This window comes from Raphanus sativus, chromosome 9 (assembly GCF_000801105.2).
Source record: "Raphanus sativus cultivar WK10039 chromosome 9, ASM80110v3, whole genome shotgun sequence".
In the NCBI taxonomy this organism is placed as follows: domain Eukaryota; kingdom Viridiplantae; phylum Streptophyta; class Magnoliopsida; order Brassicales; family Brassicaceae; genus Raphanus; species Raphanus sativus.
The window spans coordinates 16152653-16179071 of record NC_079519.1 but is presented as its reverse complement, the minus strand read 5'-3'; the positions used below and the strand labels follow the sequence as shown (position 1 = coordinate 16179071).

Below are 26419 nucleotides of genomic sequence, written 5' to 3'. Positions count from 1 at the left end.
TTTAACCACCAAAGGGGAAAGAAAAATCGGCAAAAAATGTTCATCAAGAAAAAAAGGAAGGAAGGGAAAATCGGAAAATCTCCTATATTTCTTTTCCAGAAAATTTCCAAAAAATCGTGCCAAGGAGATCTCGCCGTCAAAGGCTTTCGGCATAGCGGCTAGGGTTTCTCCTTGTTTCCTTTTTTACGATAGGACGCTCGTTCTACAGTGTGGATCGTACTCCACTAAATGATCTCAATCCTCATCAAGGGTCCCGGCGTGATTCACTGCAAGGTGCCCAAGAGAAAACTACCAAGATTCAAGAAGCACAAGTTATCCCTTGATTTCCACGACCAAATCAAGGAATAAGGGGCTGTTGGTGAAAAATATTCAGGCATAAGTTTTCTCCAGCTTCAGGATAGGCCCTCGACTTCCGGACCCTTGCCCAAGAAGAAACCAGGGACCGACCCCTGCCTTAGGTCCGACCCCTGCCTTAGGTCCGACCCCTTTGATCGGACCGATCCTTGAAGCAAAATATAAGTTTTCCGCCTAAGGAGAAACTTCCATTTTTCTGATTATGGAAGAGTTCTATTACTTGAAGCTGACATCTACAACTATAAAACGGGAGCCCAAACCCTAGAATAAGGGATCGACAATTCGAGACTTAGAGATTAGAGTTTAGGCGACTAGAACTAGGGTTTATACACCATTACATTGTAGTCCCAAAGAATATACTCAATAACATCTCCTTGCTCTCGATTTACAACTCTCTCATACAAATTCTCTAGTGTTCCGTAGTACTAAAACGATCCTACACAAAAATACCCTAACAGGACCATCAGCCTCTTGGCCATTCCTGGCATTGCGAGTGCTTCTCTTGGCAGCGGCACAGCTGATTCCACTTACTTTCGATCCGCCTGAGATAACATGGATCACCCGGTCTTGTTGTGGTGGCAATGCGGGAGCCGCTTCTGTAGGAAGACCGGGACCTTCTTTATTCAAAAGGTTCTTGGCCTTATCCGAAAGGAATTCTCTTAGGTGACCTTTCTTAAGAATCTCGGCGACTTCTATCTTCGGGGCTATTGATGCGGGCATCAAATCCACTGCTCATAAAGTAACAAGACTTTCTATGTTTAGACTCGGATGAACCTGGACGGCATCAAGCCTATTCTTCGTTTTATTCAGCTGACTGTCCCCAAACAAAGGCCACCACTTAAGCCTCCTTATCAGCTCCAAAAGATCAGTCCAAAGGTATTAAAGGCATGGTCAACACTCTCATTAATAAGCAGATTTTAATCCCTTGAGATCAGCCTTTTGACCAGCCCATTTGATTCTTTCTTAATAATGATTTATCCTAAAAATCGTCCTTTCATTTATGTCTTCTGATTCTGAAACCTTTGTCTATGAGTTACATATAAAGCTCCTCTCATTTCATTGTAAAATCAGATTTGAGTATTGAATAAAAAGTGAGATTTTCTCTTGAGAGCTTTTATGCTTGTTCTTGTTATTTCTAAGTTATGTGAGATTCTTTCTTAGGATGCAAGTGTTGAACCTTTATCTTTGTGTGAGATTCACTTAGGTTCAGGTTCATGATCTTATCTCAAAGTCTTTCACATCTTTGATTGGCGATCTTCATTCCATTTAAGCCCTAGGTTTTTCATTTCTTGTGAGAAAAGCTAAAGTGAGATTCTGAGGCTGTATCATTCGGTATCAGAGCCAAAAGCTCCTATCTGTGTTTTTTTCTATTCTCCAAAGAAAACCCCAAAAAAAAAATCGTTTTCCTCTTTTTTTTTCTTTTCTGTTTTGTTTTTCTAAGTTTCTGTCAAAAAAATATATATAAAGAGATATGGAAAACCAGTCCAGCAACATGGGGAACCATCCTTGGAGTCTTTTGAAGCAAGAAGATTATTATTTTGCAGGAAGATCAGGCCCTGATGAGTACTTTGAATGGGAGCACAAGATGAACGAGTTCTTCAATTCTTGCGGCTGTCCAGAATTTGAGAAGATATACATTGCGGCTGATCAACTCATCAACCATTCTCAACACTGCTGGAGCCAATCTACTGCAAAAGAAAATCATCGTCCGTATTCTCGAGAATCAACTTGGGATGAGATGAAAAATCTGATGAGGAAGCAATACATCCCACACGATCAATATCAAGAAATCCGAAGGCATTTTTGTACACTTTGCCAAGAAGATAAGACTGTCATGGAGTATCACAAGTAATTCAACCATCTTCGCATTCGGCTCAATCCAGGAGTAAGTAATGGGAATGTTATGGACCAGTTTGTTTACGGGCTAAGAGGTGAGATACGTTTTCACATACAAAGATACACATGTGATGGTTTGGACGGGTTGGTCCAACAGGCGGTCCAAATTGAGTATGAGAACAAAGAGCCTGAGCCGCTTGATCCATCAGAAGAGGTCCAGCAAAATTCGAGGTACATCCTTATATCACATGAGCAAGTTTTGAGGACAAAACTTTTTCAAGGAGGAGGGTATGATGCGGGCATCAAATCCACTGCTCATAAAGTAGACAAAACTTTCCATGTTTGGACTCGGATGAACCTAGACGGCATCAAGCCTATGGTTCATTTTATTCAGCTGATTGTCCCCAAACAAAGGCCACCACTTAAGCCTCCTTATCAGCTCCAAAAGATCAGTCCAAAGGTATTAAAGGCGTGGTCAACACTCTCATTAATAAGCAGATTTTAATCTCTTGAGATCAGCCTTTTGACCAGCCCATTTGATTCTTTCTTAATGATGATTTATCCTAAAAATCCTCTTTTCATTTATGTCTTTTGATTCTGAAGCCTTTGTCTAAGAGAGCTATATATAAAGCTCCTCTCATTTCATTGTAAAATCAGATTTGAGTATTGAATAAAATGTGAGATTTTCTCTTGAGAGCTTTTATGCTTGTTCTTGTTATTTCTAAATTATGTGAGATTATTTCTTAGGATGCAAGTGTTGAACATTTATCTTTGTGTGAGATTCACTTAGGTTCTGGTTCATGATCTTATCTCAAAGTATTTCACATCTTTGAGTGGCGATCTTCATTCCATTTAAGCCCTAGGTTTTTGGTTTCTTGTGAGAAAAGCTAAAGTGAGATTATGAGTCTGTATCAGCTATGCAATCCTTCGTAGTGTGGCCGTGATCGCTATGGAATTCGCACCATAGTTTGGGATTCCGGTTAACATCAGAGGCCTTCATCTTAGGGGGCCACTTGACTTGCGGACCCATTTGTCGTAGGACACCTATCAGCTCCGCCTTTGTTATCGCAAGATGAGAGATATCGGGCCATGTAGACACCATCATCCCTTCGGATCAAGGCAAATGACGGTTTTGGTATCTGCCCCAGCCTGGATTAATAGTCTCCTTATCAGACATGGGATGGAAGGCCTCATTGTGGTCGTTCCTAGTTGGCTTTGAGGACTTCTGATTGTGCTTCGGTAAGCCTTTGCCCTGCTTTCGACGTCCTCTTCCCATCTTACTTGAGCCCAAGCGCGAGATAATACATCTTCCATAGTCCTGCACTTGTACTCGGTCAGCTCCTTGTAGAGATCTCCTTCCGGGAGTAGGCCCCGTTTAAAGGCTGAGATAGCCGTATCAGCGTTGCACTCGGGGATGGCAACCTTCTCTTGGTTGAAGCGTGCTATGTAGGAACGCAAGGGTTCATTCCTACGCTGGAGGACTTCATAAAGATCATCCGATTTTTTCTCTAGATTGCGGCTACTGGTGAATTGCTCTGCAAACTTATCGCTAAGGGCTGCAAAAGACCTAATGGACTTGGTAGGAAGATTAATGTACCATTGAAGAGCAGGACCGGTCAGGGTTGATCCAAATCCTTTGCAAATGGTAGCTTCCCTTGCTTCTCTAGGGGTTGTTTCAGCTAGCATGCGTTGCTTGTACTGAGCAACGTGATTGTCGGGATCTCCGGTACCTTTGTAAATCTTTATGCTCGGGAAGGAGAACTTGTGCGGCATCTCTACCGAGGCAATCTATTCCACAAAAGGTGTATCGGAGTAGGATCTGGGATTGCTTCTCCGGATAGGGAGAGCTACCCCTGGAAGCATTTCTACCATAGATTGGATGGTGTCGAACCTTTCGGAGACCACCCTTTCAAGGTAGGCAGCTAGAGCCGGATCCGAGATCTCGGGATCATCGGGTGAGTATTCTTCGTCCTCCGTATCGAAATCGCTATCCACTTGTATCCGGGTCGCGTCCTGAGGGGTCTCTCGGCCATCGGGTTCGTCACTTGTGGTGGTGGGTCGGTGAGATGCTCCACCACCATCTCGAGGAGTGCTAAGCGAAGCCATGGGTCGAACCCTAGTTAGGAACCACTTTCGTTTGTTGCTGGTTTCGCCAAGGGTTTGGTTCTCTTGTCGAAGGAAAAGATTCTCCGCCTCCATAGCGTCTAGCTTCTCGGCGCCTTGCTGCAGCTGCGTGGAGTGTTCCCTAAGCTGGTTTTTAGGTTTTGAACTTCTTGGAGAAGTTTGTGACCTCCAGGCGTGGTCTCATAAGCTTTGTGGAGGTCAGTGATCTGACTCTGAAGGGTTTCGAGTCGGTTGAGGAGCTTGAGTTCCCTCGGAGTCATCTCGGCTTGATTAGTATCGTCCTCTAGTGTCATCATCCTGTAGTTGGATTACTCCTCTCCTTCTAGCGCCAAACTGTTATATGATTTTTGTGTAGGGTCGTTTTAGTACTACGGAACACTAGAAGATTTGTATGAAAAGTAAGGAATTGAGGCTAGAAGAGATGTAGTATTGAGTCCATGATTTGGAGATGTATTATTGAGTCCATGATTCGGGAGATGTATTATTGAGTCTATGATTCGGGACTACATAGTTGGTGTATAAACCTAGTTCGAAGTCGCCTAAACTCTAATCTCTTAGCCTCTGAAAAGTCGATCCCTTATTCTAGGGTTTGGGCTCCCCTTTTATAGTTGTAGACGTCAGTTTAAAGTAGGGCGAACTCTTCCATAAATGGAAAAATGGAAGATTCCCCTTAGGTGGAAAACTTCTATTTTGCTCCAAGCGACGGTCCGATCAAGAGGGTTGAAGCTATAGCAGGGGTCGGTCCCTGGTTTCTTCTTTAGGCAAGGGTTTGGAAGTCGAGGACCTATCCGGAAGGTAGAGAAAACTTATGCCTGGATATTTTTCCCAACAACAGTGTTGGGGTCAAAAACGGTTATCTCGAAATCAACGGCTAAGTCTATTTGTCATACGAAAAACCCTCCAAAAAACAATCACGAACACCCGTAAACCGAAGGAACCGAGCAGCCGACCCCGGCCTTGGCCGTAGCCGCCGGGCGGCTAGCCCCCGCGCTGGCCGTGGCCGCCGCCGGCTAGCGCCCGTGCTGGCCGTGACCGCCGGACGGCTAGCCCCGTACCGGCCGTGGCCGCCGGGCGGCTAGCCCCCGTGCTGGCCGTGGCCGCCGGCGGCTAGCGCCCGTGCCGGCCGTGGCCGCAGGGCGGCTAGCCCCCGTGCTGGCCGTGGCCGCCGGCGGCTAGCGCCCGTGCTGGCCGTGGCCGCCGGGCGGCTAGCCCCGTGCTGGCCGTAGCTGCCGGCGGCTAGCGCCCGTGCTGGCCGTGGCCGCCGGGCGGCTAGCTCCGTTCTGGCTCGGGTCTTCAACAATCTCCGGTACACAAGTCCCAGGCTCCGGCCGTCAGAAGTCTGTACTTCGAGTCTTTCCCAAGTCCTCGCAGGACGAATCATTTAGATTCCGCGTACGAAACTCCGGTTCTTACTTCAAACTAAGACCGTCGGAAACACTTCAGAAACTCGTAAGATATCAACGGGAAGGATGATCTTAAATTCTTCGTACGAAACAGCGATGGTTATCTTAAGATACCACTCATCTCAACTCTACGAACGAATGAAGAACTTCCGAAGAAATCGTAGAAAACAACGGAAGTCCTAGAGACAGCCCGAAAGGGACCAAACGCAATCGGACAGTCCGTTTACCATTATCTGAGATAGATACGACGATTTACGTTTATCTTTACGTAACAAGATAAATGCTAAATTTCCGGAAGGATAAATGTCAAGTTTCCATAAGATAAATTTCAAGTTTCCCGATAAACATGGAGGCCGACGAAAATGGAAAAAAGCCCGCCTTGCGGCCCATAAGGAGAATAGACCGTCATAAGAAGGAGTATATAAAGGAGCTTTGGGAGAGGAAGAAAGGCAGAGCAAAAAATCCTAGAGAGAGAGCAAATCCGAAACCTAGGGACTTAGAGAATTCCTGCTAGCTTAGGACTTAGGAGTTTAGACTAGCGGAGCAAGACTTAGAACGTTTTGTCTCCTGTATTTCCGTCGTTTTCCGCTTCAGCGTTTCTCTACTTCCCTTTTCGGAAGAATATTGTATTCAATTTATCATCTATTCAATGAAACGCCTTAGTGCAATTTTTCCGCTACGTTGCTTTATTCTATCAATTTCGTTTGGTTGTCGCAGAGAATCCGAGCCTTCAGGGAAAACTAGGTTTACTTGGTTTTCCTTCGATTTATTTAACTAAAATCGACAGTGCGAATTTTGGTTCCCACAGTTTGGCCCTAGAAGGAGGGGAGGTCGGATTCTCTTACTCAAAAACCTACGATTGGTAACAACAGCATGGCCGCATCACCTGTCCGCAACATCGTGTCATTCGGGGACAGAGCAACGGCTGGTCAAGCCAAACCTCACGACGAACTCCTCGTTATCAGACTAACGATCCAGGACATCGACGTAGCGAGAATATTGGTCGACACCGGATGCTCGACAAATATTATATATAAAAACACTCTCGAGAGGATGGGAATCGACCTAAGCGCTATCACAGACGATCCCAATCCAATAATCAGACTCTCAGGAAACATCACGATGACCCTCGGCTCAGTCAATCTCTCGGTCAGAGCCAAAAGCGTCACGAAGATGGTGGAATTTTTGGTAGTCGACGGTCCAGCAGCATATAACGCGATCGTCGGGACTCCGTGGTTAAACTCCATGCGAGCAATCCCCTCGACTTTTCATCTATTCCTCAAATTTCCGACCCTCCTCGGAGTTGAAACTATACAAGGAGATCGTAAAGCGCCGCAAGTCTGCTTGGCCGCTGGGTTAAACGAAATAACTCTGAGCCCGAAACTAACCCCAAAAAGCAAGCAACCCAAGAACCAGCATCGCAGGACCCTCCAGAAGTCTTCTGGCAATCGCAAAGAGCTGAAGCCCTCGAAGGGAAACGTGAGCCCACTTGCGAACCAGTAATTTCGGTCTGCCTCGACGAGACTAACCCAGAGCGGTGCATGGAGATTGGAGCCAATCTCCGCGATCCATTGAAAGCAGAACTCATCGCATGTCTCAAAAGGAACCTTAACACGTTCGCTTGGGCTGCGGAAGATATGCCGGGAATAGACATCAACATAACATCTCACAAACTCAACATCGATCCAACTCATAAACCCGTAAAACAAAAGAGGCGAAAGCTAGGCCCGAACGGGCAACTGCGGTTAATGAGGAAGTCGAAAGACTCCTCAAAGTTGGATCAATAACAGAAGTAAAATATCCCGACTGGCTCGCCAATCCCGTCGTTGTCAAGAAGAAGAACGGGAAATGGCGAGTGTGCGTCGACTTTACTGATCTCAACAAAGCATGCCCGAAGGATTGTTTTCCGCTTCCGCACATCGACCATCTGGTCGAGGCAACCGCAGGAAACAAACTCCTATCGTTCATGGACGCGTTCTCCGGTTACAATCAAATCATGATGAATCCCGAAGACCGCGAGAAGACAGCATTCATTACCGATCGAGGGACCTATTGCTACAAAGTGATGCCTTGCGGTCTTAAGAACGCCGGCGCCACGTATCAGCGGCTCGTCGATCGGATGTTTGCCGAGCAACTCGGAAAAACCATGGAGGTGTATATCGACGATATGTTGGTAAAATCTCTTGACGAACGCGACCACGTAGTCCACCTAGAGGAATGCTTTGGGAGATTGAACCAGCACAACATGAAACTCAATCCAGCAAAATGCAGATTCGCTGTGGCGTCGGGAGAATTTCTCGGGTACCTCGTAACATTCCGCGGAATAGAGGCCAATCCGAAACAAATCAACGCACTGATAGAAACGGCCTCCCCGAGAACCAAGCGGGAAGTCCAAAGGCTGACCGGACGAGTCGCGGCCTTAAACCGATTCATCTACGAAACCTTGAAGGGGAACAAAAAGTTCGAAGTGTCAGAAGATTGCGAGAAAGCTTTCCAACAGCTGAAGCAGTATCTGGCCACCCCTCCTATCCTCGCAAAACCCGTAGTCGGAGAGCCCTTATTCCTCTACATCGCAGTATCCGCATCAGCAGTCAGTGGCGTCCTGATTAAAGAAGAATTCGGAGAACAGAAACCGGTCTTCTACATTAGTAAAACATTACTAGATGCCGAAACTCGGTATCCGCTAATGAAAAAATTGGCACTCGCTGTCATAACTTCGGCGAGAAAACTTAGACCGTATTTCCGTTACGGACGATTCTACACAGTCCAAGCCAGTCTGGTAGACTCGCGAAGTGGGCGATTGAACTAAGCGAGTACGATATTGAATATCGTCCAAAAACCTGCACGAAATCGTAGGTACTCGCGGATTTCTTGGTAGAATTACCCGCGACGGACTTAACTAACGAGGATCCTGGTTCAACATGGGATCTCCAAGTCGATGGATCCTCGTCCAAGAAAGGATCCGGAATCGGGGTCCGACTCACTTCGCCGACAGGAGAAATCCTCGAGCAATCGTTCCGCTTGGATTTTCATGCATCAAACAACGAAGCAGAATATGAGGCGCTAATTGCGGGCCTACGATTGGCCCATGGGCTGAAGATTCGAAATATTCACGCTTACTGCGATTCTCAGTTAGTCGCAAACCAATTCAGAGGAGAATACCAAGCGAGGGATGAAAGGATGAACGCATATTTGAAGGTCGTCCAAGACTTGGCCCACGACTTTCAGCAATTTGTGCTAACCAGGATTCCCCGCTCGGAAAACGTCCAAGTTGACGCTTTAGCCGCTCTCGCCTCAAGCTCAGATCCGGGGCTTAAAAGAATAATTCCCGTCGAATTCATAGAGCATCCGAGCATCGGACCGCCGGTAATCGCCAACCTGATCAGAACACAGATCGAAGGCGCGGAAGAGAACGAAGACCAACCGGAAGACGACGCAGACCAAACAGACTATGGCTGCGACACTCCCTGGCTAGAACCTATCAGAACCTACATCGTAGATGGTACCCTACCCGCGGAGAAATGGGCAGCCTGGAAAATAAAAATTCAGGCAGCGCGATACGTAACCGTGGAAGGAAAAATCTACAAATGGCGATTCTCCGGACCTCTCATGACTTGCGCGGAAGGAGAAAAGGCGAGAAAAATCATGGAAGAGGTTCATTCCGGATCGTGCGGAAACCATTCCGGCGGAAGGTCTCTCGCAACAAAAATAAAACGCCACGGATTCTACTGGCCAACTATGGTAAAGGATTGCGAGAAGTTCGCTCGGAAATGAGAGAAGTGTCAGCGGCACGCTCCGACAATTCATCAGCCCGCCGAAATCCTCTCTTCTATCTCATCTCCGTACCCTTTCATGCGTTGGTCAATGGACATCGTCGGACCGCTACACAAATCAAAACAAAAACGTTTCCTGCTGGTCCTCACAGATTTCTTTTCGAAATGGGTGGAAGCAGAATCCTACGCAAGTATCAAAGACGTACAAGTCGAGAACTTCGTCTGGAAAAACATGATAACCAGACACGGTGTCCCATACGAAATCGTAACGGACAACGGGTCTCAGTTTATTTCCACATGATTCGAGGCATTCTGCGAAAAATGGAAAATACGACTTAACAAGTCTACTCCCAGATACCCGCAGTGCAACGGACAGGCTGAAACCATAAACAAAACCGTCCTAGACGGATTGAAAAAACGCTTGGAAGCCAAAAAGGGACGATGGGCAGAAGAACTCGAAGGGGTCCTTTGGTCTCATCGAACCACTCCAAGACGAGCAACGGGGGAAACTCCGTTCGCTCTGGTTTACAGAGCAGAATGCATGATTCCGGCGGAGGTAGAATTCCCCGGCGTACGGGGGAGATTTCTTCCCGAACGGGAAGACCTGAACAATGCCATGCTGCTGGATAATCTTGACCTCATCAACGAGCGTCGCGACCAAGCCCTCATCCGGATTCAAAATTACCAGCAGGCCGCCGCAAAATACTACAACGCGAACGTACGTCATCGAAGATTCAAAGAGGGTGATCTGGTCTTGCGGAAAGTCTTCCAAAACACTGCCGAACGAAACGCAGAAAACTGGGGGAAAACGGGAAGGACCATACAAAATCATAAAAGTCGTCCGACCAGGTTCGTATCAAATCGCAAACATGCAAGACGTAAAAATCCCGAGAACTTGGAATGCGATGCATCTCAAGAAATACTACCACTAGAACGTATACGTGGATAACAGAACTACGAGATGCCTTGATCCTCGAAAGAGGTACGTAGGCAACTCGCCAACCGGTGGGTTCAGCTATCCCCCGATTTAAAAGGGGGGGAGTGGGGTGCGTACACTCGCACGCTCCCACAATTTTCGAAAACTTTCCACAATCAATTCGCCTAACGGCCTTAACAATGAATCCAGTATCCACTAAACAAACCACAATTTTCGGAAACATTCCGCGATTTCTAAAAGCCCATAGTCCTTTATGGCATAAGAAAAACAAACTTCAAAGCACTGCGAGACGTCGCTTCGTGCCCGAACATCCGTTTTTCGATTAAAACCTTCATACGCCTTCTAAACGGCATCATATCGTTGTTGCTGATCACAACAAACGAACTCTAACGTCCTAAACAGACAAGCCACCTAAGGGTAGGCTCTTTTACATCCGACAAGGACCATAGCGCGCTATACAAAAAATCCAAATTTGGTTCAGCACTTCGTAAAGGAAGTAGCTCGATTCGTGCCCATACAAATCATATAAGCCGATACCACTTCGCGGATTTTAAAAACGGTACGAATCAGGTTAAAATCACAAACAGGCAAAACGAAAGCCGATTTGTCATCGCACAGCCTCAGTCTGAGAGTAAACCTAGGTCTTGCCCTAAACCCAGCCTTGCTGGTATCTTAAACATCTCATAGGCAAAGCGTCAACGACGCGAGATCCCAAAACTTGTCTCTTCACTCAAGTCTATACGTTTCCACGAATTTTCGCGTAAATCGTAAACCGCAGGAAAATCTCGCTTTGTACAAACTACGGATACGGTGATCGTCAGGGAGGCAGGAATGAGACGACAACTCACACCCTGCCCCTCTAACTTCGACAAACAGAAGTTCTAAACGCAAAATATTTTATAAATGCATACCGCGAGTTCAATACAACGCCCTAAAAGGGCAGGGATTCAAAGCCACCAACGGCCAGTCCCGAAATCATACATCATGGCCAACCAACGGCCGAAATACAATCAAAATAAAAATCCCCTCAGGGATTGATCAACCCAGGCGTCCTCCGGAACACCGCCTTCATTCTCCGACTCACCCGAAGCAGGAACAGCCTCGCCATCGCCCTCGCCGACCTCCTCACCGCCCTTGTCCGCAACGATTCCAGCATCCTGGACCTCTGGAATTTCCAAACTCGGGACCAGGGTACCCGAGGATGACGGGCCGGCAAGCTCCGTCGCAGTGCAAACTCCCATCTCCTCAAAGTGCTGAATCCGTCTCTTAAGATGTCGAACTTCCGAGGACTTGCTCTTCTTCTCCCCCTTCGCCTTGAGCAGCGAGCACACAGTCTTTCCCAGATCACGCTCGAGATCGCTGATCCTAGCTTCGAGCGTCGACGTCTAGGCAGCATGAGTGCTCTCAATCGATTGAAGCACAGCCTCGGTGCGCTTCAAAGTTTCCCGCGACGAATCCAGCTCCTTGGACAAACGTGTGACCTCCAGTCCGCAATCGCCAAGCATCCCGTCGATCAACGATACAAACTGATCACACGAGAGAAGGTGAGAATCAAGGAGTCAACAAAGGAAAGGGGGTTTCACGAAATACCTTGGAGCGATGTTGCGATAGTTTCGCCGAAACCTCGCATTCCTCACTCTTAGCACACCTTTTCTCTTCGCTGATCCGGCAACCCCAGCTCTTGAACGTCCCTTCGATGGTGGAACAGCATTGGGCGCGGGAAGTCCCAAGACGATCTCCCTCTTCTTTTCTGGAGGAGGAGGCATGACTTCCACCGCATCCTCCGAAACCGCTATCGGCGCAAAAGGGGAGCCCTCAGGGCGAGCCTGGACATCGGGTGCTTGCTCCGGAACGACAATTTCTCCAGCAGGCAAAGGGACATCGGATACAGAGGCTGGAATTGTAGAGATCAGGACTGGAGTAACGTCGGCTCCAAGAGCCAGAACCGCGGGATCCGGAGTTAAAGCGACATCAGATCCGAGAGTCGGAGCCACAAAATTCGGAACGGAAGTAGCACTAGGACCTGCCACGCTAGACTCCATCTCAGCACGGCGTCACTCCATCTTGTCCTGAAAAGAACTGAACCCCTCGACGAATGTCTGCGTAAGGGCAGGAGCATCCTGCGCCGGCGAGGCTTGGTTAGCTTCACTCATTTCGACATCGGAATCTTTCTTTTCATTTAGAGAGGAAGCCATATTTTCTGAAATTTGAGAAGAGGAGAGTGAGTGAAAAATGAGAGGGGATGGGGTGCTACTTATAAGAAATCAAAGGTGGTAGAGTTTTTCGGAATAAAATATTCCTAGCCGAAAATTTCGATTTTCAAATCTTCCGCACACAAAATCGCTCCCGCATCTTGCATGCTGGGGGGCTAACTGTTGGGGTCAAAAACGGTTATCACGAAATCAACGGCTAAGTCTATTTTTCATACGAAAAACCCTCCGAAAAACAATCACGAACACCCGTAAACCGAAGGAACCGAGCAGCCGACCCCGGCCTTGGCCGTAGCCGCCGGGCGGCTAGCCCCCGTGCTGGCCGTGGCCGCCGGCGGCTAGCGCCCGTGCTGGCCTAGGCCGCCGGGCGGCTAGCCCCGTGCCGGCCGTGGCCGCCGGGCGGCTAGCCTCCGTGCTGGCTGTGGCCGCCGGCGGCTGGCGCCCGTGCCGGCCGTGGCCGCCGGGCGGCTAGCCCCCGTGCTGGCCGTGGCCGCCGGCGGCTAGCGCCTGTGCTGGCCGTGGCCGCCGGGCGGCTAGCCCCGTGCTGCCCGTGGCCGCCGGGCGGCTAGCCCCATGCTGGCCGTAGCCGCCGGGGGCTAGCGCCCGTGCTGGCCGTGGCCGCCAGGCGGCTAGCCCCGTGCTGGCTCGGGTCTTCAACAATCTCCGGTAAACAAGTCCCAGGCTCCGGCCGTCAGGAGTCTGTACTTCGAGTATTTCCCAAGTCCTCGCAGGACGAATCTTTGAGATTCCGCGTACAAAACTCCGGTTCTTACTCCAAACTAAGACCGTCGGAAACACTTCGGAAACTCGTAAGATATCAACGGGAGGGAAGATCTTAAATTCTTCGTACAAAACAGCGATGGTTATCTTAAGACACCACTCATCTCAACTCTACGAACGGATGAAGAACTTCCGAAGAAATCGTAGAAAACAACGGAAGTCCTAGAGACGGCCCGAAAGGGACCAAACGCAATCGGACAGTCCGTTTACCATTATCTGAGATAGATACGACGATTTACGTTTATCTTTACGTAACAAGATAAATGCTAAATTTCCGGAAGGATAAATGTCAAGTTTCCGGAAGATAAATGTCAAGTTTCCCGATAAACATGGAGGCTGACGAAAATGGAAAAAAGCCCGCCTTGCGGCCCAGAAGGAGAATAGACCGTCATAAGAAGGAGTATATAAAGGAGCTTTGGGAGAGGAAGAAAGGCAGAGCAAAAAATCCTAGAGAGAGAGCAAATCCGAAACCTAGGGACTTAGAGAATTCCTGCTAGCTTAGGACTTAGGAGTTTAGACTAGCAGAGCAAGACTTAGAACGTTTTTTCTCCTGTATTTCCGTCGTTTTCCACTTCAGCGTCTTTCTACTTCCCTTTTCGGAAGAATATTGTATTCAATTTATCATCTATTCAATAAAACGCCTTAGTGCAATTTTTCCGCTACGTTGCTTTATTCTATCAATTTCGTTTGGTTGTCGCAGAGAATCCGAGCCTTTAGGAAAAACTAGGTTTACTTGGTTTTCCTTCGATTTATTTAACTAAAATCGACAGTGCGAATTTCGGTTCCCACAAACAGCTAGTGAAGGAAACTTCAACACCAGGAATCCAGAAGAGTCTGTGAGACTTATTGAGAACTTGGTGACTAGCAACAGTACCAAGAACACTTACTATGAAAGGAGAAAAGCGGCCAATGCCTTAGGAATATAGCAGTTGGACGAGATGAAAACCAAGCTAGACAGCTTTAAGAAGTAAGTCAGTTTTGCTGAAGATGAAGAAGCTATAGAGACGGATGAGGAAGAGGATGTGAACAACATAGGAGGATTCTAGAGATATGGGAATCAAAATCAGAACAGGAACTTCTATGGCAACAGTCAGAGTAGCAACTTCAACAAGAATTCACAGTACCAGAAACCCTTCAGCAACAGCAACTACAACAGCAACAAGAACCTCGCAAATTCTTTCTACCATAATCCACCACCATCTACTCAGGAGAGCAAGTTTGGAACTATGCTTGACTCAGTTCTAGAGGGTCAACAAGAACTTACAGTGGATTTTAATGGGAAGATAGATGCTGTGTTCAATAACTTAACCTCAAAGTTTGACACTTTGAGCACTTATGTGAAGAAATTGGAGAGACAAGTGGTTCAGACTTCTGAAGCTATCAAGAGACAAGAAGCTTTCATCAAAGCCAGAGAAGAAGATCTCATCAGACAACACATCAATGCTATTGTGGTAGATAATTTATGGTAGTGGATGAACATGAAAACCCCCATAAGAAGGTTTTTGGAGCTGGCGATACTATGAATATCGACACCCATCGATCGATAGAAGATGAACACGATCGATCGACATGGGAAGAAGACTACCGTTCAATGTTCGAGGTGCCAAATCGATCGACAAAGTTTACAAGATCTAAGGCTACGAGCAACCCATTTTGGATAATCATGCATGAAGAGTTCGTAAAGAAACACCCGAACCCACTCCACCCTTTCGCCGATCGATCTGAAGAGGAAGAAATCGATCATCCTACTTCTACCGCCATCGATCGACACGACATTACTGTCATTGATCGATGCAAAGTTCCTCAACCACGAGTGCAGTTACCAAAGATCGACATGACCAAGATCGATGCACTCAAACCCCGACCCAAACCTTCATATAACCAATCAGAAGAGGTTGAGGATACATCAGAGCCCATGGGGATATAAAAGGAAAGTGCAAGGAGGACCTTAAGAAAAAGGAAAGAGAAGGTTCCCAAGCACCTTAAAAGAGAGGCTAACCTAAAAGAGTTAGAGAACTTCAAGAAGAGAGTTTTGAAGATCCCGATAGACAAACCCTTTGAAGAAGCTTACTTCACACACAGATTGTGGATGTTCTTCAGAGAGACTAAAGTTACAGAGGCTGATATTGAAAAGATGTTCGACCAAGTCATAGATGAGCTGAAGAACAAGATTACCTTGAAGAAGAAGAGTGATCCTGGGGAATTTATTATTCCATGCCGCATCAAGGGCATCGAAATAACCAGGGCACTATGTGATACAGGAGCATCAGCCAGCATCATACCAAAGGTTATAGCAAATCATCTAGGTCTGAAGATAGAACCTACAAAGGAATTCTTTTGCTTTGTAGATTGTTCGAGGAAGAGCTCATTGGGAGTCACCAAAGACCTTGAGGTACAGATTGGCAATGCCCTAGTTCCAGTTGACTTCCTTGACTTAGACATAAAGTTAAATTGGAATTCCTCTCTACTACTTGGAAGAGGATTCTTAGCCACCGTTGGCGCTGTTTGTGATCTACAAACAAACAAGATGTGCTTGACCCTGATCAACCCAAAGATTTACTATGATCCAGTCAAGATTTTCAAGCCACAGACGTCCAGTAACCAGCCTCCAGGTGAAGCTAAACTCGTAGCACATTGCTACTGTGAAGTCGAGTACAAAATTGAATACTCGGAATCGATCGACAGCCCCACAGAGTCATTGATCGACACTGCTAACCAACCATCGATCGACCATTCAGTCATTCCATCGATCGATTCAGGCGACATTTTTCACTCCACAGCGATTGATAGTACACCTATGTACGAAGATGATCACTTTTCCGGTGATTATTCAGTTAGGAGTTGGGAACCAAACTACTACGTGCCTACATATGCAGTGGATACACATGAAGAGGAGTATGATGAGAAATATTATTGGGAAAAAGTAGAGGAGTACGATGAGGATTACAACATAAACATCTCATACACATACAACCAAGAAGTGTATCACCCTACAGTAGACACAAGGGATGATGAGTATGATGAAGACTACTGGAAAGAAAGAGAAATTAAATATTTTTTCCTTCGCAGAGATGAAGTACCCACCCAAAATATCTTCCACCCTTTCATCCAACCACAACATGCAGCCAACTACAAGGAAGGCACCAGTCACAAACCGATCCTGAGATCGAACAATTAGAAATCGATCGACACACCTCGCTGTGCATCGATCGATACGAAAGTTTCTACAGAGCACGATGGATTGCTAGCACACTACTATCCTATCTTTGCCCTAGAAGCTACTACACCTTCCTAACACGAGGAAGAACATGAAGAGAACCATAAGGAAGCACCAGCTACAAATCAACAAGGAGTTCTCACAAGATATGGATTTGCATCACATGGAACCATGCTACCCGAATCGAGCGAGGCATCACCATCAACATTGATCGATATCAATCCAAGTCGAGGACAACATGAGGGAAAATCGATCGACACAACTACTTGTGTATCGATCGACACTAGTCAAACAGACATGGAGAAAATTGGAAATTTCGAAAAAGGAAATTCCAAAATTGGAAAATTTGGAGATATGGAGCACTATATAAGAGGCCATGGGGTAGAAGTTATTTCTCACACACTAGAAGCAATCAAGATGCATCAGCCACCTTCCAACCCTAATGGAGAATCATTCAACTACAAACTTCCCCATCAGCTACACAACACGAAATCGATCGACGAGCACTCATACGAATCGATCGATACTCAACCCTTACCATCTGATTCTCATACAATTGCTAAATTGGATCGTGATTTTCTAACACCGGATGAGTTTGGTAATTTCAGGGATACCGAAAGCCAGAGAAGAGCTGGGAAGAAACAAACGATTGCTACATCAAGACCCTACAGCAGAGAAGAGATGGATGAGATACTCACAAAGGCCCACATCACACAAATCGATTCCCTCAATGATTTCAAGTGAAGGATCGATAGTGTCTACCATCCTCTGAATGATAAGATCAAAGGGCTAGCAGCAAATATGGAGCTCCTTGCGAATAACATCCAATCCATTGTTCAAAATCAAACTACGACAAGGATTCCTATGCCATTAACATCGACCGACGACAGATGGAAAGCGTCGACCGATGATGACTTCCCGCAATCGTTCGACAAAAGCCTTGACCGTCGACCGACGACGTCCGCATCGATCAATAGGCCCACTCGATTATCGATCCCTTCTTCGCAAAATTTCACCAAACCATACAGCCAATCGATTGACAGAATCATTGATCTACCGATCGACGAGGCCAACCAGCAATGTTCCGAGCTTTGAAAAAGGAGATCAAGCAAATATTGGGATCAGGCAACCAATGGGAAGAGGAAATCCTACAAAAGCAGCTAGATATATTCTACTGCAGCATTAACAGCAACATGGATTGGGGATAAGCAAGAGAGGAGAGCTTATGCAAAAAGAGTTGGAATTGCTACGCCACAAGCAGAAAACATTGGGTTCGATCGATGGCAACCAGACTAAATCGATCGACAGACGCTTTATAAGATTAGAGGATAAGATGTATTCTTTGGAAGAAACACTTTGTCATTCCTACTATCTAATGAGCGATGATATGGCTGCACTATCCAACATAATCGATGCTTTGAAACAGGAGATGGAGACAATTCAGAAGCAAATTGATTCACAACAGACACATCCACCTATCTACACTCCTACACCCATATCAGTCGTCTATCCACAAGAACCAACCGATGAGCATACGGAATCGATCGACGCCAGAGAGGTTGCATCGAGCGATTGCTACATTAACCATGACAGATGGAACCCAAAATTCCATTACAAGCCGAAGTATGGAGCAATAGCACACGACACCCACATGGGACAAAAGAGAAGCTGGTCAGACACATCAGAAGATCCAGCAAATCAGAGACGGAGAGCTACATACACTCAAGAAGAAGTTGACAAGATGATCTCGAAGTTATATACAGTCTTGGAGGATGCAGAGGAAGAGTACACCAGGCAGTTTGATGCTGTCTATGAGTCATTTAATGACAACTTCGACACTCTGTATCCACGCACTGAACGATTGGTTAAAGACATCACGGATATTCGGAGACAACTTGCAACTCAACCATAAACATGGAAATCGACCGACATGAAACCTAATGTGTCGCTCGATACTGACAACCCGACATCGATCGATTACGCAACAGTCGCATCGATCGACACTGCCACACCATCCGCACAACATGAACCTACTATGGTTGCGCTACAATCAATTCAAGAAGAATTGACAGAGATGTCAGGATATTTTCCTTCCAAGTTTGGAAATCACCACTTCCGCATTGAAAAATTTGAGAGGAGACTTCAACTGCTAACAGATGACTTAGCCGATATGCACCAGAGATGGACTAGATCAGATGATGCAACAAGAATCTTCACTGTAACTCAGTCCACAGAAGAAGTAGATGTTTGCCTACCAGCAAACAACTGCTCCTACCATAACTAAGTCACTCAACCTCCAAAGTCAAGCTAAATGACTATAACAAAGCGCTGAGTGGGAGGCAACCCACTATTAGGTATTTTATTACTATTAATGGTTTTTACTACTTATTTTCGTGTTTATTTTATGCAGGTCTATAAAAAAAAGGGATCCAAGTAGACGTTTACCTTCTCTATCGACCGACTCGACCAAGTCGACATCGATCGACGTAACTACATCCGCCACGATCAACAATCTTTCATCTACATCGATTGATATGGTATCGGTCAGGTATAACATTCTAACTTGTTCAATTCATTAATTATAATTATGTTTTTATAAACTCCGACTGTTTTAGACTGGGGAACAGTGTAATTTAAGTCTGGGGGGATTACTAATGATTATCTATTATTTTGAATTTCTTATAAAAATGTTTTCAAAAAGTTTTTATTGAGTCGATTAGAATAGAGTATTAAACAAAAAAAAAATCGAAAACAAAATCGAAAAAGAAAAAAAAAAAAGAGAAAAGATATTTATTTAGATTTTATTAGGAAAATAATCTGAACAGGACTTGGTGGCAACAACAATTAAGACTTGATTCACAAGAATTCTATAGGTAAAGGATTTAAACAGGACTTGGTGGCTATAACCATTAAGGCTTGCTTCATATAAATCCTAGGATATAGTTCAAAAAGAAGTGTACAGGATTTGGTGGCTAAAACCATTAGAGCTTGATTCATGGAAGCATGTCCAATCATGGTCAATAGATTGACTGAGAGAGAAATTAGAAGAGAGAAAGAATTGGAACTACCATTTACCTGCAGGTCCAGATACTTGTTTGATCATCCTTGCATCCTGTGATCGATACTCCCAAGGTAAAGCTACACTTTTATTTTATGCAAGAAATGAGGTTTAGTAGAGGAACTTTTAGACATGATTGGTTAAGTTGCTGGCTAGGAGAACTTGATTGCTAGACTAAGATATTGTATAGTGCACTTTTGCGCTTAGGATGTCTATAATTTGGATTGCACTACTAGAAAGACATGATAGATATGTTTAGTCCCTCCTGTTTTCAAACCTTGTCCAAGACTACCAGTTGTTTTTGCTTGAGGACAAGCAAAAGGTTAAGTCTGGGGGAGTAGATATACCATGATTTTGACCCACTTTTAGCCATGGTATATTGGTATTTTAGGATATATTCTATTCATTCTTGGGTCTATATTGCATATTTATAGGTTCAGGAGCTAATGGAAGAAAGATGATGATTTTTGAGCATTTTAGAGGTTATACCCGAGAAGGACCGTATCAACCACTCGAGGTCGACAAGGAGAGACGCGCCTCGATCGATGCACACTCAGTTCTATGGATCGACACTTAGCCGCAGAAGCCTGCATTTGGTCACAATCGACTTGAAGCCCAAGACACCATCTATTTACCATAATGCCCCTGACGTGTTTTAACCTAATTATTCTAGTATTTAAGTTTTGCCTATGTGTTTTGGCAGACAACGGTTTTTCTAATATAGCTTTTAGTTTCATAGTTTTGGTGAGAGAGAGAGTTGTCAAATCTGAGAGTATTCTTGAACACCATTTATTTATCTATTCTATTTACAAAGCTTTCTATGATTTTGTCTATGTCTTATTTGGCTATGTCTGAGTAGACACCTTTGTTAGATTTAAGGTTTAAATAGGTATGAGGGGTTAGCCCAAAATATGATTACATGAGCATGTGATATTCATCTTAGAAGATCATGCTTAATGCTTGTGTAGGAGTAGCTAACCTACACATGAATACAAAGATTTACGCTTGGATCTATCTTCTTTGAGCCAGCAGTTTACCTGGAACAAGCGACAGCTGACTGGGTGATTGTTTGGTGAACTGTATTCAACCTACGATCGGTAAAGCTTACTAGTAGCGCATCGATTGATACACCTATAGAGTGATTGATCGATAGACGCGGGGTAAATGACAATCGATACATGCAACCGCATATCGATCGACTTGCGATTGATACACCTATAGAGTGATTGATCGATAGACGCGGGGTAAATGACAATCGATACATGCAACCGCATATCGATCGATACATGCGACAGCAAGTCGATCGATACATGGAACAGCATATCGATCGATACCTTAATCTATGGCTCGCCAGGGGCGTGTTCATCGGTTCTAGTTATTAGATGGTCGCAACAACAGTTGGGCTATTGCTTAGTTGGGTTCTTTAATATCATGCAAGCATCTCACATAGGAATCATACCTCTATAATCCTGAAAACCTGAATAGTAACCTTAGATCTAACTCTTTTAAATCATACTAGTTAAATCCATCCAATCATCTTGAGTAATTGTCCTGCTCAAACCAGTTTCCTTGTTACTTTTATTTCATTTCACTAATAATAAGATCTATTGATTCTCAGCTCCTTGTGGATAGTATCTAAAACACTTATATACCATGGGTAAAATCGGGTCAAAATCATGGTATATCATGATACAAAGTTGATCACTTTTCAGGTTACTACTTAGATGGGAGTTGGGAATCAGACTACTACCAGCCTGCATACGCAATGGAGACACATGAAGAGGAGTATGATGAGGATTACATAAGGGAAAGATATATTGAATACTCATTCATCCGTAGAGAAGAAGAGTATGATGAGGACTACAACACAAACATACCATATACATACACCCATGACGTATACCACCCTCTAGTGGATACAAGGGATTATGAGTATGATGAAGATTTTGGAAAGAAAGAGAAATTGAGTATTCTTTCCTTCGCAAAGATGAAGAGCCCACCCGATATGTTTCCCACTCATTCATCCCAGTAGTATCGTATTCAGAAGCCTACAAGGAAGGCACCAGTCTAAATCTGATACATAGATCAGATAAAGGGAAATCGACCGACACCAGCTACTATGCATCGATCGATACGACATTTTCAAAGACGCGAGATGATTGGCCAGCACACTGATATCCGATCTTTGCATTAGAAGCTACTACATCTTCCCAACATGTGGAAGAATTCAATGAGAACAGCAAGGGAGAACATGCTACAGATCAACAAGGAGTTCTCACTAGAGATGGATCTCCATCACATGGAACCATGCTACCAGAATCGATCGATGCAACACCGTCAGCATCAATCGACACCAGTCCAAGGCTAGGACGGAATGAAGCAGAATCGATCGATATGCCAAACAACGCATCGATCGATACGAGTCAAGCCGACATTGAGAAAATTGGAAATATCAAGAATGGAAATCTCAGATTTGGAAATTTGGTTGGTGATTACTACAATAAAGTAAGCCACGAGGAAGAAGCAATTTCACAAACCCTAGAAGCAGACAAGATGCATCAACCACCTTCTAACCCTAAGCCATATGGAAAAGAATTCAGTTGCAGTCTTCCCATCCGCTACACAATACGAAATCGATCGACGACCAATGCTCTGCATCGATCGATACTCAACCCTTACCATTCGATTTTCATAATGCTATTAAGTCAGATCATGAATATCTAACACCTGATGAGTTTTGTATTTTCAGGGACCTAGAAGGCAATGCAAGAGCTATGGATGGCTGCATCCTACAAGTATCCAAAGAAGATATCATAGACATTCTTGCCATGGCAAAGGGACCGAACAACCTATTCAACAAGCAAATTGACGATCCAGAGTATTAGAAGATGATAGCTGACGCAGACTATGCAATAGCCTGCAAGAGAGAACCGTACTTCAAATACATATATCAATTAGAAGATGCAGAATCGATCGACGGCGACACCTCTGCATTAATCGATAAGGTTCCTCCCGAGTACAAGGAAGAGAAGGATAAGTACGGCGTATATAGAGATATGTATGGCCGTCCACGAAGACTTACAGGAAAAGTCATTCCAGTATCCACCTTTCACATCAGAGACATCTTGCAAAGAGCTTCGCTATGTGAGCATTCAGATCCAGATCCTTACAGCAGAGCAGAGTTGGATGAGAAGCAGAATGAAATCCATACCATTCAATACGATTCGATGAATAATTTCAAGTGCAAACTTGATAGTGTCTACCATCCACTCAATGATAAGATTACATGGCTGAAAACAACCATGGAGTACCTTGCAGACAACATCAACACCATACTGGAGCAGAGGACAAGAGAAGCCTAAGCAAGGAAAACCTATAAACCTTCGACATCAAACGAGTTTCCTCACCATGCATCGACCGACGACAGATGGATACCATCGACCGATGCAGCTTACCCAAGATCGATCGACACTAACTACAAGCAATCAATCGACATCCGCTTTACAAGACTGGAAGAAAAGTTACATTCTTTTTAAGAAAGAATTGGTAGTTCCTACTACCCCATGAGCGACAATATGGACGCACTAGCTACACGAATGAATGCTTTGCAGCAAGAGATGAATACGAGTCACAAGCAACTCGATTATCAAAAGAATACATCTCCATCGATCGATACATCTACACCTACATCGATCAATAATCAGCAAGCACCAGCCGAGATCCTACACCAATCGATTGACAACAACAACAACCCATCGATCGGCGACAGAAATCCAGAACCCTACACTTCTATCAAAGAGGAGATACTCAAGACCATCAAGACAGATAACCAATGGGAAGTAGAAGCCTTAAAGGAGAAACTTGATGTGTTCTACTGCAGCCTCAACAGCAACATCGACTGGTTAACCAAGATAAGTGAACTAATGCAACAAGAATTGGATTTTCCTTGCAACAAGCAACAAAAGCAGTCACAATCGATCGACACTGACGACTCGACATCGATCGATTTGGATACATGCCAGCACGATGGATGGAATACAGAATTCCATTACAAGCCAAAGAATGGAGCTAGAGCTCATGATACCTACCAGATAAATAAGAGAAGCTGGACAGATACATCAGAGGATCCAGCCACTCAACGAAGAAAAGCTACCTACACCAAAGAAGAAGTTGACAAGTGATAGTGCTCAAATTACCCTATAGAGCTTACTCTCTCAAATACAAGGTTCAGCTGTAGTACTTAGGGATCGAATCACGAGGAGCTAGGGAACCAATTAAATCTAATCAATTAATCTATCCTAGGTGAAGTTGGTTTTAATGATGAAATGTAGATGACAATTCCTAAAATGAGCAACGTAGTTGCTCTAACTAACCACAGACTCAGTACATAGCACTATGAATATGTAGGCTTAGATCTAGCATGAAACAAACACAGTGCCTATTACACCACACAGAATAACAAATAGCAAATAGCTACTCTGCACCACGCATTTCCTCAGAAGGATATATACATATGCTCTTAGCGTCGATAGTACATTATGTCTTTGTACCCTCGCCCATTGTAACATCGAATGCAAACGTATCTGCATCACGCCCCACGCAGTAGCGTCGAAGCTCAAAGTCTCTGAACTCACGCCCATATCACACCGTATTGTCAAAGCTCGGACATATCCGAACTAATGCCCCACCACATAGTCCCTACTCATAACTATGTATATACATATATATATATAACATTTCCTTAACACAATCATTTCACACATTCATTGAATCCTATTGTATCCTATTTCCGGTTTAACAATCAGCAATAATAAACAAACAAGACTTTCAAACAGACTCAATTCACAGAGACGAACATGTTTCGAACCTAGACTTTCCATAATAGCAGTACTAAACTAGTTCGGGATTTAAACGGAAGTAGCCCTCACCTTAGCAATGTGGAAAGTAGTAGATATGAACTCCAACTGCTCAAACAGACACCAAATCTGAAATCAGGGAAAAAATAAAGTCAGAACGCCCTTCGAACGGTTAAAAACGGATAACTGAGAATCTGGTCAAAAGTCAACCCGCTGGTCAAAGGTCAACCCGGTCAACTCTGACCCAAGCCGGTCAACCATTGACCAAATTGAAATGGAATTGGACCAAGCGGTTTTCCTTAACCGGATTCTATTTCAATTGGACTAGAATCAAATCAATTAAACCATGTTTAATCCTAACCAAAAATCAATTTCCAGTAACCGCCAGTTAACTAAACCAAACCAAAAATCAATTCGCACTTGAAATCAAACAACCGGTTTGACCAGTCACCGAGATTCGCTGAGTCAACACGGCCGAGTCGTCGAATCAACCGGCGAGTCATCGGCGACCGGTCACAGGCGGCGACCAAACATGGCGGTGGCTTACTGGAAAATCATTGGCGGTGGCGGAGTCCCGGCGGCAGACGGACGGTGGTCGGATTCCGCTGCTCCGGCGAACTGTGGTCGGAGATGGTGGCGCGGTGGTTGACGACGGCGCGTGAGATTCACATGCGTATCTTCTCTCTGCACGTATGGACACGTCGCGGCGGCTCTGTGGCTGGTTTTCGTGCTTCAGACTCCTCTCGACGTCACGATTACGGTGGTGGTCTTAGAATCACGAAATTCCCAATAGTTAGAGAGATACGATCGATTTTCAAAACGGGCAAACCTTAAACAATCGGACAAGGCGGTTTCCGTTTACCTGTGGCGATTAGCAGCGGTTCACTAGGCAATCTCGACGGTGACGGCTGTGGTCGTGGCTGCTCGAACTCAGATCTACTCGGCGGCTCAAAAACTGCAGATACTCGACGCTTTAGTCTTTTTTGAATAAAATAATGAGGCAAGCACTCTTTAAATAGTGACTTACTTAGGAATTCCTGCGAAGGGCCTGGGTCTTATTGTGCCAAATTTACTGGGCTAGATAATGGGACGTTACAATTCTCCCCACACTTATGAAGAATTCGACCTCGAATTCGGCTCATTAGTCGACTGTTCAATACCATCCTGAAAGAGTTCTGGATAATCCAATCTCTTCTGAATCTTTGTTTCCCAGGTTTCTTCCTGGATCCCGCCTCTCTCCAATTGTACTTTAACCAAACTGATCATCATCCCCTGATCAGCTTTTACTCGCCGATCTACAAACTTAACTAGGTGGCACGGTGCAGACAAATTTTTACCGAGATCACTTGGTGGCTGCTGCAAAAGGAGCTCTGGCTCTCTCACGATCTTTCTCAAAACTGAGACATGGCACACATCATAAAAGTCTAACAACTCTGCTGATAACTGCAATTTATAAGCAATTGCTCCAATCCGCTCCAAAATGGGTACGGACCCATGTATCTCAGTTTAAGCTTCTTTAGCTTTTTAGTCTTAGATCCACCCTGAAATGTCCTCATTTTCAGGTATACTAAGTCTTCCACTTGCAACTCCAAATCCTTGCGGCGCTTATCTGCATAACTCTTCTGACGGTCATGGGCTTCCTTAAGCCGAGTCTTGGGCATCTCAACTTGCTCTACAGTCTCCAGAACTATTGCTGGTACTAAGTCTCGTCTCTCCCCCATTTCTGTCCAACAAAGTTGTGTACGACAAGGCCTACCATAAAGAGCCTCATATGGTGCCATCCCAAGACTTGAGTGATAGCTGTTATTGTAGGAAAACTCTGCTAGAGGTAAGTACTTTCCCCAGCTTTCTTCCCAATCTAAGACCAAGCC

General features: G+C 45.0%; 1 protein-coding gene across 1 annotated transcript; it reads right to left on the bottom strand.

Annotated features, from left to right (window-relative positions):
* Window positions 1-3291: 3291 nt before the first annotated feature.
* On the bottom strand, window positions 3292-3963 carry LOC130500105 (uncharacterized). Its single transcript, XM_056994815.1, has one exon. The coding sequence runs from the start codon at window positions 3961-3963 to the stop codon at window positions 3292-3294; it is 672 nt and encodes a 223-aa protein (XP_056850795.1).
* Window positions 3964-26419: the final 22456 nt, after the last annotated feature.

What these genes read in the sequence shown, in the direction of transcription:
- LOC130500105 (XM_056994815.1), bottom strand. Translation starts at nt 3,963, where the DNA reads ATGCCGCACAAGTTCTCCTTCCCGAGCATAAAGATTTACAAAGGTACC.